Source organism: Talpa occidentalis, unplaced genomic scaffold, assembly GCF_014898055.3.
Source record: "Talpa occidentalis isolate TD23 unplaced genomic scaffold, MPIMG_talOcc4v2.1 talOcc4.3, whole genome shotgun sequence".
NCBI lineage: Eukaryota > Metazoa > Chordata > Mammalia > Eulipotyphla > Talpidae > Talpa > Talpa occidentalis.
Genome location: NW_023603184.1, coordinates 113,412,039 through 113,424,284, shown reverse-complemented (window position 1 = coordinate 113,424,284; position 12,246 = coordinate 113,412,039). Strand labels below are relative to the sequence as shown.

The window sequence follows — 12,246 nt, the reverse complement described above, 5'->3', positions numbered from 1 at the left end:
ATTGCTAAAACAAATGTGGCCACAAAGGAAACAAAAGATTCAAATAATTTTAATGAGAGCAGAGGAAGGAAAAAAGGAAGACAAATATTACTAAAATTATTACTTTCCTCAAAGGGTTTCAAAGTTAGCCTACTTGATTAGCTGACTTTAAAACCGTGTTGATATTAAAGATTGGTGATTGCAGTAAGTAAATCAAAAGTAATCCTAATGTTAATATGATTTTCAAGAAATTCTAAAACTATAAAGAGAAAATAATTATAATTCCTATATGCAAGGGGACAAGTAACAATTAAATAATTTTTTAAAATACTTTAAAAAAAGGAATAAAATTGAGTAATAGACCCTAAGAGGCTCACATGTTCATTACTAACTTATTAATCACATAATATTGTATAACCACAATAAATAAAAAATAATACATGGGTTATTCATAAATTTTCTAAAATACTATAATACAATCTTTGTGATTTTTATTTTGTTTTATGAAAAGAATTATTTATGTACTATATATGTACATTTATGATACATAAACTATTATTTAATGAAAGTAACAGATATAAAACTTGTTCAACAAAATACAAAAATACAATATAAATAAATGGACACAGTTGTATTCTGTGAATTATTTTACTGTTATATGTCTATATAAAATGGTACCCTATCTTCCTCTGCATACTATTAAGTTCTAAGTGGATTTAATTATCTCTGACCCAAAAATTCAGATTTCTTTCTCGCTGGCGTATTTGACTAAGTAGCTGTTCCTTATGATATTTAAAAATGTGGAATTGTAAGACCTCAAAAAAGGGCTAACGTATAAAATTAGCAATAAAGTGAGATAGTACAGTACCTGTCGACTAATGTTGGCAGGAGTGAACTGGTTAAGAATGGGTTGCAACCCCGTTGAATCGGCTGCTGTTCTATAATCTAGTCGATACTCCATAAAAATAGTAATTGGAGTGAGTTTGTCTCTGAATTCAGATTCATCCTAGAAATGGAAAAGCTTTGAATTAATAATGACATCAACCTATAACAGAAAACCATTTAGAGAAATCCATAAGGGCACAACACAATGCTGGATGTATTCATTCCCTGATTTGATTTTATCAAAACTCTCTGAAAAAGCACATTTACATTAAGATAGTGAAAGAGCGTTATTCAATGAGAACACTTAATCAGTTTTATTTTATATCTGATTCACATAAAAATATGAGGCATGTCAATAAACACGCAAAATGCATACCCAATGCAGTAACTAGAACGGGCCTGATGTCTCTTAAGTTATCCATGTACTCCTTTCTCTTTTCCTCCCTGTGTTCCTTCTCAGAGGTAACTCTATCCTGAATTTTAACTTCACCATTTCCTGGCTTGCTTTCAGTAGTTTTATTATAGTGTATATGTCCCTAAGTAATATGTTTTTCAGCTTGCTTTTCCTTTTTCATTTATTTAAAAATGAGGTCACATGTATTCTTCTGTAATTTGCTTCCTGCTCCTGCTCGATGTTCTTAAGATTCATCCATACTGTTGCATGTAGGGGAGGGTAATTTTTATTGTTGACTGATATTTCATCATATGATGAATACAGATCTTTTTATCTATTCTTCTGTCAGTTTTTTTTTTTTTTGATTGTTTGGATTTTTTTTGTTGTTTATTTTTACTATTACAAGAAAAATGTTGTAATGATTATTCTTCTACGTAGTGGCAAACAGAACTGTCAGCTCTATAGTACCATATTATTTTCCAGTATTCATAAAAATTTGGGCCTCTCTGGTGGTGCAGCAGCTATCAAACTATCCCCAGCCACTGCAGCATGAGTTCAATCCCTGGCCAGCAAGCTAACCCACATGGCACAGCAGACCTCTCCTCTCTTGCCAGTTGCTCCCTTCAGCAGTGTATTTTAGTAGATCTGCCTGTTCTGCTCCCCACTCTGTCTCTGATAAATCCTCTCACCCCCATACCTCTGGCCTACACCCCAGTTCTCATATGCATAAATAAATGAAAATTTTTAAAAATAAAAATTTATACCACCATCAACAATGTTTAAGAGTTCTCATCAATTGATAACTTGACCAACTAATAGGTATTGGCAAGCAAGATGGTATTTCTTCATAGTTATAATTTGAAATATTAGTCTTGTTTAAACCAGAAATTCAATCAAATGTTTTTTGTTGCCTTTAATTAAGATAGTCATTACTGTTTTTTTTCTCTTTGTCTAGTCATATGTTAAGTTGCACTTTTATTTTTTTAATGTTAACTCACGTAGGATAATTCCAAGTTGGTCTATTTATCTTTTTTATGAACTCCTGGGTTGACTTTGCTTATATTTGGTTGAATAATTTTATATCTATGTCTTTGTGTAAGACTGGCAAGAACTTCCCTCTGGTGAACTATCCTTGATAGGCCACACTATCAACTACACTAACATCAGCGTTAACAACATGAGCTGGAAGTATTTTGCTTTTCTATTCTTCCAAAGAGTTTAATATTAGAATGTCTTGTTCCTGACAGCTGTGTGGACAGTGCCTATAAAATCATTTTACTGCCCTATTTACTTTTTGAATGGCTATAGGATTGTTCAGGTTTTTTATTTCTTCTTACAGCAGTTACATTATATTTTTCTAAGAATTTCTCTGTTATGTCTAAGTTTTCCTATTTCTTGGCTGAAGGTTATTCATAATATTCTGTTATTTTAATCCCTCCTTTGACTGTAATTAACTTTCAATTCCAAATTTTGTGGATAATTTTTATTCTTTCCTTCAGTTTTAATCTTTCATTTAAATAACATTTAAAGCTATATATTCATCTATATATTTTGCTTCTGTGACATCTCACACATTTTAATATACAGTATTTTCATTATGATTTATTCTAAGTAAATTTGTACTATAATTTCTTTTTTGATCCGTAAGTTATTTAAACTCACAATTCGTAATTCCCAATTTGTTTATTACTGATTTCTAAAAATAATACCTTGACCAAAGATCATATTTTCTGTAACTCCACTTTTTAAAATTTTGTTTAGACACACACAGTTTTTATTTTTTACTAATTGATGGTAATAAATTCTATATAGGTTTGCTAAATCAAACTTGTTGATTATGTTATATATTCTAAGTCTCTACTAAGGTTCTTTGTATTTGTTAAAAATTACATTTTATTTCTTCAATAAATTTTATTTTTTCAATAAAATATTTATACAAATTTATATTCCATAGGTGATAATTTCAACATCTGAAGCCTCTGCAGGTCTAAATTCTGTGCTATTTCTTAAATGTTAGTACTTTTTAAAATGAATTCATACTTCATTGAATTTAATCTGTGGAAATTGTGGGGCCCATTGTAGACTGTTCTAGAGAGATTTTGTATTTGCTCTTGCTGGAGTTAGGGTGCAGTTTTGTCCTGGGAACACTTTAGCTTCATGGAAAGGTCTGAATCTCAAGCAGAGGCTCAGGCCACTCCCATGGCTTGCAGGAGACCCCAGGCAATTCTGAATGCTGAGCTGGTATCTGCAATCACTGCTGACTCTCTTCCCAGGCTCCACAGCTCCCTTGCAATCCTGGCTCACATATTTGCCTACTACTTACAAGTCAGATTTAGTCAATAGAATTTTTTAATTGATTGCTTATATTTTGGACTCTGGAGATTTGTCTACTGTTTTGACAGTCCAGCAATATTTAAGAAATGTTTCTCATAATTTATTCAGTAGCACTGTTGTGGAAAGGCCATTTGGAATATCTACTCTGCCAGGAAGAAGAGTCTACTTCTAAGGTTTGACAGTACAAAGTCAGATTTCCTCCATTGTATCTTTCTCTTTTTTTCCTTTTGAAAATATTTATATAAAAATCATTCAGATGGTGCTCGCTGAGGCAGCACAAATACCAAAAATCACTTAGATGAAAATGAGTAAAAAGAAAACGTAATGGAGCAAAAAAGTATGTCTTACCCGCAGATACGTTATCAATTCCTCACATTGCATCTGTCCCCCCTTTGAAATGGTCATGTTCTTGGAGTGACCTGGGGACCTGTTATGGAGAAACAGTGCTCGTCGAATTGCTCCCTTTTGTTTGAGCTTATCCAAGAGAAGCTCCACCTGGAAGTCTGTACAAATCAAAAAATTTATAATCTTTACAGACACCTAGGTACCCTAGATATCAAGAGTTCCCACATAAACCGAGATATTTATTCCTTAAAAAGTAATTAATTCATTAACTAATTCATTAACAATGTCTATATATTATAGTGAAATAACAACATATTCTGAATAAAGGCTTAATAATTAAATAATTAACCCAACTATCCTCAATGCAAAATCATATATTAATTCCAGAAAACAGACAATACTGGCAGTGAAACAAGTATCAGATAGAGGAGAAGCTTTTTCTTTTAAGCTCAGAGGAGAAAGTTCAGGGAGTATAATACATATCAATTAAGCCTTCCACCATTAATGCCAGTAGCAGGACTCTGGATGATTGGAATGAAAAAATATTTATTGACATGCACCCAGACCATTATATTAAACATTATGATGATTGAACAGTTTGCATCACTTACAGCGCCTACTTCCAATGAAGCTACTATATCAAATTATCAGATAAATAGGTCACTCTTGAAGTAAATGACCAAATACAGATGATTCAATAAAGAATCATCCTAAAATCAAAGTACAGCAGATAGTCTAAAGCAGGGTTGCTAGCTAGCATCACTGCCTTCTAAGACTCAGTTCTTCTTGAAGTACTTTCCCCGGTGGTGCAGTGGGTTGAGCACAGCGCTGTGAAGCTGTTCGCAGCCTCTGCAGCATGGGCCAGTAACAACCCACATGGAGAGGCAGACCTCTCCTGTCTCGCCCGCTGCTCCCCTCAGCAGTGTATTTCAGTCTATCTGTCTGTTCCAGTCCCTGCTCTGTCTCTGGTGAATCCTCTCACCCTTCTGTGCCTCTGGCCTGTACCCCAGCTATTGTATGAATAAAATAAATCTTTCAAAAAAAGAAAAAGTACTTTCTTCAAAAGAAATGAGTGCAGATCTTTAACATCACAAACCTCTTTCCAAGATTTTCTAACTGCTGAAATTTATGTCAAATTCAGGTAAAAATTCAGGGTTATTTTTTGCTTCCAGTTCTTTGTTCCACTCACAGTACCCTCCTTGCTGTTTTGCAAATACAATGATCATGTTCTTGCCTCAGGACCCTTGAAAAGTGCCATTTTCTCTGGGCAAAATACAACTCTGGATATGCCAAGCTCCTTCATTTCCTTCAGGTATTCCAGTTAGACCTTGTTTTGCACCCTATGTGGACTTTCAAGCACAAACCCAGCAGATTCAGCCCTCTTCCTTTGCTCTATCATTACTCTCAATACTCTTCACTAACTTACTGATAACACTTGGCAACAATTACTTAACTCTCCTACCTGGCTCTCAGGACCACATAAATCATGTTTTTGGAAAGGAAGAGTCAAGACAGAATTTGCTATTTGGGTTAAATTTAGTGCCAAACTTTTTCTTCTTTCCTAAACTCCTTCTGTTCCTAAAATCATGGCAGGAGGCATAGGAGAGGTGGGGGAGGGGATTTCTCCAAGATTTTTAGCAGATCATCTACTTACAAACACTGACACCCATTTTCCCTGGAGTTCATTTATCACACACTGGCAACCACCTAATTTTCTGAAGACCATCTTTAGCATCCCGTGGGCTTCTTTGTTCACAATATCAATAAATAAAAGTATTATTTCAGAATTTACTTAAAAGTTGTCACACAAACTAATGATGTTGCAATTTTAAATGTCTTTGAGCAAAAACATTCAAATAAAAAAAAAACAATAACAACTACTTGAGTAACTATTCAAATATCTTAAAACATTTTTTAAGAGCTGTTTATGCAGCATCATTAAAATAATAGTTTTTCAAACTTAGTAGAACACTTACTAAGTTTCCCGGGAAGCGCTCCTTTGCCATCTGCCTTTAAGCAGAACCTGACATTAAAACTGTAGGAAAATAAAATATATATACAAATCTGATAATCCAGTGCAGACATATTTTTGAATATTACCCAAATCTCACACATTTCAAATATACATTTACATTGTGATGACTTATATCTTTATGCCTTAATATTATTCTTAAAACATAAAATTACATAGAATAATCTAACTCTGTGAGGATTTAACATATTTCCTGTCAATGTACCTTTATGAGAAAAGGACAAAAAAGAATTTCCAAGCCACTTCTCAAGTTTATAGAACTTTTTGATAAATAGAAATGAGGGAAGTGACAGTCCAGATATAAAATAACAATTTGTTTAATAAAAGGCCCCACAAAATCTTCCTTTAATTAGCAAGCTCCTCTAAAACAATGCTTCTCAAAATTTATTAATAGGTTATTAGTGACCAGAATCCCAAAAAATTAAATAACTTAAGTATTAATTAAATGACTTTAGTATTAAGTGTAAAATTTTGTGAAACTTTTAATTACATACATGTGTTTACTGGATTTTGATAAAAATATACTTTGTATTATGTGCTATAATAAAAAATGTGAAAATTACTGTTCTAATGAGTATATGAGAAGTCTCTGAATTATTAGCACATTTATGAGCATATTATTAGCAACTTCACAGGGACATGAAATGTGAGTGAAGACAAGTAAGGCAGTAAAACCAAAAGTCAAAATTTTGAAAACAACTTCACTTGCAATCAGTAAAAACAAAGAGCAAATATTATTAAATTTTTAGCACAATTCAATGATAGAAATAAAATTTTGAGGAATGATTTCTAATAACTATAATAATAATAGTAGAAAAACAAAATGAGGGAAAACATCTTTTCATTAGCTAGCTCTATTGAAGTAAAATTTTCCCAATTTCAATTATTCTAATCTTCTTTCATAAATTCTCCCTGAGTTTTCTATATGAGCAAGAAACATGAGCAGTGCTTCCCAAAGTGGGGTACTCAGGGTGATTTTAACAGCATAGGGGGACAATATTTTTTAATTTCAGATCTATTTTTACAAATATGAGAAAAATATTGGTTTCCCCAATTTTTAAAAAGTGTTTTAAAATATCAATTTAAAGAAAAAACTTTTAAGATGATCATAAATATAGGCAAAATGAAAATAAGCAAAAATCATACAATATAGCAAAAAGTAGCATACAAATAACGGAGATTTGAGAAACATTCAAGAAAAAAATTCAGACATTAAATTTACAAAATACTGTATTTCTCTTTAGAAACTAGTAAAGAAACAAGTGAACAATATATTGTAGCAAAATAATATTTTTCATATAGCTATTCACAGACATTAAATCTGAAAATGATATTTTAAAAATTAAATGTTCATAGGCCTTTCTAAAATTAAATGAGGTCTCAGATCTTACAAGCTTTTCCTGTTCTTTTTTGAACATATTCATTGTGCATGCATCATTAAAAAAAATTTATACGAGTTTATAGCATATTTCCATAAGTCTTCTACTTATCATCTTTAGGACAGTATTTCTATAATCTAATCTGTGACATGAAAATATAGTATATCCATAGAAAACACTTCAGTCCCTACCTTCATTTGCATTTGTTTCTATAACAATGAACGAATAATCACAACAATAATAACTATCTTACCATGAAACTTTGATATCTGTCCCAGGAAGTGGGCAGGTTTTATTGTCTTGATTTAAAATGCTAGGGTATACTTCAAGGCCAGCATTTACGGTGATAACTGGTCTGGCCCTGATTAAAAAACATTTAAAAAAAAGACTGATCTCAGCATTTTAGTTTCACATTCACTGTATATACAGAGCAATATTTACTAAAGCATTGTTTATAATAGCAAAAAGAGCAGAAACAATCTCAACAAAGAATGACCAGCATTTCTAGTTTGCTAGAGGACTGTTTTGATTTTAATGCTAAAAGTCCCACATTCCTGGGAAATCCCTGCATCCAGGCAAAGCAGGACAGTACCAGCCATTTGAATCCAGTCTATTATAGAAGAATAGTTAAACAAAGTGTAGGATATCTACCTAATGGAATGACCTCTTTACATCCAAGATATAATTGTGGTATGAGAAAAAAAACACAATGTACAAAGGATGGGCACATACACATTGACACACACAACACACAGGCATGATTTTTTAATGTGTAGAACATTTCTGGTACAATATACTAATGAAATAGAAATTGGTGTAAGGGAAGGTATTTGTTTTTATTATATATCCTTTTTGTATTTGAATTTTTACTACATGCATGTAATAGTTCATTGACAGCAATTTTAAAAACTGAAGCACTAAATTAAAAGAAACACAGTTCTCCAAAATTCAGATAAGGGGCCTCCCTGGTGGCACAAGGGGTTAAGTCTCAGCACTAAGAAGCCATAGGCAGCCATTGCAGCAGGAGCTCAGTTCCTAGACACATGGCACAGCAGACCTCTCCTGTCTCACCCTCTCCTCCCCTCAGCAGTGTATTTCAGTCAATCTGCCTGTTGTGCTCCCCAACTCTGTCTCTGGTGAATCTGTTCATCCTCCCACACACACACCCCACCTCTTGAATTGCATAAATAAATAAATCTTTAAAAAAATTCAGTTATGTAGGTTTAAATTCTGAACAAAAACATAGTAGGCCAGGTGAGTGTGATGTCTCAGTTATGATAAATCCTGGTGTGTAAGCACATGCTGCCCAAGAGCTACAATCAGCTTGGCCCACCACAAACCCCACTATCCAGCACTATTTTTCCTGCTATGTATAAACAGAGCCCATAGAAGTGTAAACAGCTTAATCTCTTGGGAGTGCCAGATGATTCCAAGGCATGAGGAATTGATGAAACACCGAGAATCACTGGGAACATATATGAAGCCAGGAAACATAGGTGGATTATATATATATATTGCTTGAATTAAAACATTCATTTTCAAGTTGTTCCACAGTGTCCTTGTGAACACAGAATGTTGTGACACACACCAAGTTAATTTCTTGCCCCTTAGAGGAAAATGTAAGCTCAAATAATTTTTAAAGAGAGATTTAAAACACAGAGATGAATAACTCTGAACATAATTTAAAGAACAAAGAGGGAAAGTTCTGAATGCTTTTCTAATTAAAAAATCCATAGCCTTCTTTACTTTAGATCTCCTTATGTAAATACTATTTGCCTATAGCAAATTTTGAATTAAAAAAAAATTAGCACTATTTCAAGAACATTAAACTGGCTATAAAACTTTCAAATAATTCAGAATGAATCCTATGTTACAAGATACAGAAACAAGCTTACCTGTACAAGATGGCTCTATCTACACCAAAAGCTCCCACAATTAAGTCTTAAACAGAATAGAAAAGGCATGTTAATAGTAGTGGTTTTCAAAATTTATATACCACTCTATAAAACATTCAATTCCGATTTAGACATAGTCTCAAAACCATTCTTCAATAAGTTCTAAATAAGCTACCACCAATGGCAAATGTTCATCATAAAACTAGTCTTTCATTTCCACTGCCAAGATCTTTTTAACAGATACTCAGGAAAAAAAAACCAAAACAAGAAGGAAGAGTATACCCCACCACACACACACACACACACACACAGCCCCAAGGAAAAAGCAATATAGATGCTTATGCCTGTGGATTTTATATTTCATCATAAAAATGTATTTCTTAAATTTAATTATGTAGCCAATACAATACCAAACCAGAAAGGTACATTACATATATTGAGAATGATAGCAAATAACATTCAAATCAGCAGAAACATAATGCCTGATTAGTCTTTTAAAGTAGCTGGTACAACTATTTAACCATTAGGAAAAAAATGGAATCAGAGCTCTATCTCACAGGACACCAGGCCAAATTTGAGGAGGACGATTCTAGGCAGAACAGAACATGAGAAACCATAACACAGGACGACTCTATTATATAAAAATTAAGAATGTCTTGGGTGGGGAAAGGAGAGGTTGGGGTCAAAATAAGAGGGTTGCAATTGCGTGGGGAATATAAAAATAAAATTAAAAAAAAAAAAAGAACTTCTTGACTCTCCAAAAGCAAATATGACAGGAATTAAGGAGATGTTATCATCAATATTTAAGGTATTCATACAGTTTTTCAGGGAAAAAATGAGGAAAAATAATAACAACAGAAAAGGGAAAAAGGCATAAAAAGGAAATTCACAAAAGTAAATACAAATGCAAACAAAAATGCTTGCTCTCACTAATAATAAAAAAATAAAAAATTTAAGATATCATTTCCACATATTATGGTAAAACTTATTTTAAAAGAAGAAAAGGCGACACTCAGTATAGGCAGATGTGGGAAAATGATCATTCACTTACTGCTAATGAGTGCTTAAAAAGGTTGGAAAACTTTAATTTGGAGGGAATATCAAGTGTCTTAAAGAAAAAAAAGCGCATATCTTTGACACAGCAAATTTATATTTTTGTCCTAGGAAGTAATCAGAGGTATGTACCAGAACTATATATCAGACTATGATGTCTGCAAGTAAGGTCAAATAAGACATGATAGTTATTTCACAGAAAGACAAACATCAAATCTGTGCTTAGAAAGAATAATTAATAACATAGAGAAATATTTCTGATATTTGAAGATATAGACAGTGCATGAAGCATGTTGTTTTACTCGATAAGCATTAAAAATAGATTGGAAGATATGATTTGATATATTCTGTATTCTATAATAAATATATTGCATTATAAAATCTTTCAAAATAATAATAATGTCTTGAAACAACACATAGATTAGAATCAACTTCATGTGCTATTTCTAAAAGCACTTCAATGTACTTGGATATATTGTTCATGGTAACTGTTTCAACAAAAAGACAATCTAAGTTTTCTGCATTTCCTCTCATTTAAAGAATAGATTCATCATGATCCTAGAACCATTCTAATACTCCAAAGTATTAAGAACAAGAAAAAGTCCTCACTTACTATACTAGCTCAAACCAGTAAGCAACTTTGGGTAAATTACCTTTCTCAATCTGTTTTCTCATCCAGGAAAATGACATAGTAATGAGCTGAGCTAGCTTATACACTTCACAGTCTTTAATGGAAGAATTAAATGAAATATTTTTTAAAAATCACAATGACTAGTCAAGTCCATAAAAATTCTAGAATAAAAAAATTGACCACTGACATTTAAAAACTTAGAATGAGCATTTAGCTCTTCACATTTCATTGTTTTTCTCTCACATTTCATTACAGACTTCAAGACAATAAAAGAAGAAATTCAGAGTGCTTTACATTGGAAGTTCCCAAGAAGTAAAGCAGGCTTTGCTCCCTAAGCCCTTCAATAATGAGAAGAATACCTTGAAAATCAACAGCAGGGATTTAATATACTTGAAATAGTGGATTGAAATGATTTATAACAAATTAATAGAGCAATAATGTACTCTTTGCTACTAGTACAGAAAAATCATAGAGCTCCATGTATTCTAGAAAAGCACCTGGATATCCATTTTTGTCTATATCCGTGGCTCCTTTCATTGAATAACCAAAGCTTGGTGGCATGCTCCGAGCAGCCCACTTCCCTTCAAGGATTTGAGATGGTACTGCATTCAAGCCTGTCGATCTTCCATTGAAAATATAAACAATTCCTTTTTTATCTTCACCCCCATATGGAGCAGCAATTGCAATATCTGTGGGGAAAAGTAAAGGGAGAAGAGAGAAGGAAAAAGAGGAGGTAGAAGAGAGGCGAAGGAGGGCAAGGGTGAAGAGAAGTTTTAGTACTTATTATTTATATGGAGAGATCTTAGTATTTATAGACTCATTCATCACGGTAAATACTGATTCAAAGTTCAGTAGCATACTCTTCATTAAGAAGCAATGATCAAATTCAAGGATATTCAAGCAACTGGCTAGAGATGATATTAATATGGAGTCAGATATTCTGTATCTGACCTTAGACAAGTCACTTGACTTTTCTGAACCTCAAATGCCTCAACTTTGAAACAGGTAGAAGGGGACACATTAAAAATAATCATTTGAGGCTTCATTCTAGCTCTCAAAATTCTAAGTTAATTTATCTGTACATGGTTTCTATTTTTTTTTTCAGAGCTAAAGCCAATCTGGTTCAGAAATTAAACCTTCTGATTTCAGCCTCGATCTTGATCAACTTATTTTAAAATAATATCAGTGTGAAATTCTTAAAAATAAAAATAACACCAAACTATATATCTAAATCATTTACAGTGCCATAAACTGTTACCTCAATAAAAAGTAACATTAGATAAAAATAATGTAGTCTCATGTTTGAATATTATTTTGAA

At 32.6% G+C, this 12,246-nt stretch overlaps 1 protein-coding gene across 2 annotated transcripts in view; it reads right to left on the bottom strand.

Moving 5' to 3' along the window:
* The window catches only part of ITGAV (integrin subunit alpha V), an 80,297-nt gene that overhangs the window by 15,114 nt on the left and 52,937 nt on the right, over positions 1–12,246 (bottom strand). For both annotated transcript variants that reach the window (XM_037523677.2, XM_037523678.2), the window contains exons 13-18: positions 11,425–11,616; positions 9,244–9,289; positions 7,602–7,709; positions 5,914–5,972; positions 3,941–4,095; positions 848–985 (exon numbers count right to left, since the gene is read on the bottom strand). In XM_037523677.2, the coding sequence (XP_037379574.1) occupies positions 848–985; positions 3,941–4,095; positions 5,914–5,972; positions 7,602–7,709; positions 9,244–9,289; positions 11,425–11,616 (698 nt within the window). The remainder of the gene's footprint in view (positions 1–847; positions 986–3,940; positions 4,096–5,913; positions 5,973–7,601; positions 7,710–9,243; positions 9,290–11,424; positions 11,617–12,246) is intronic.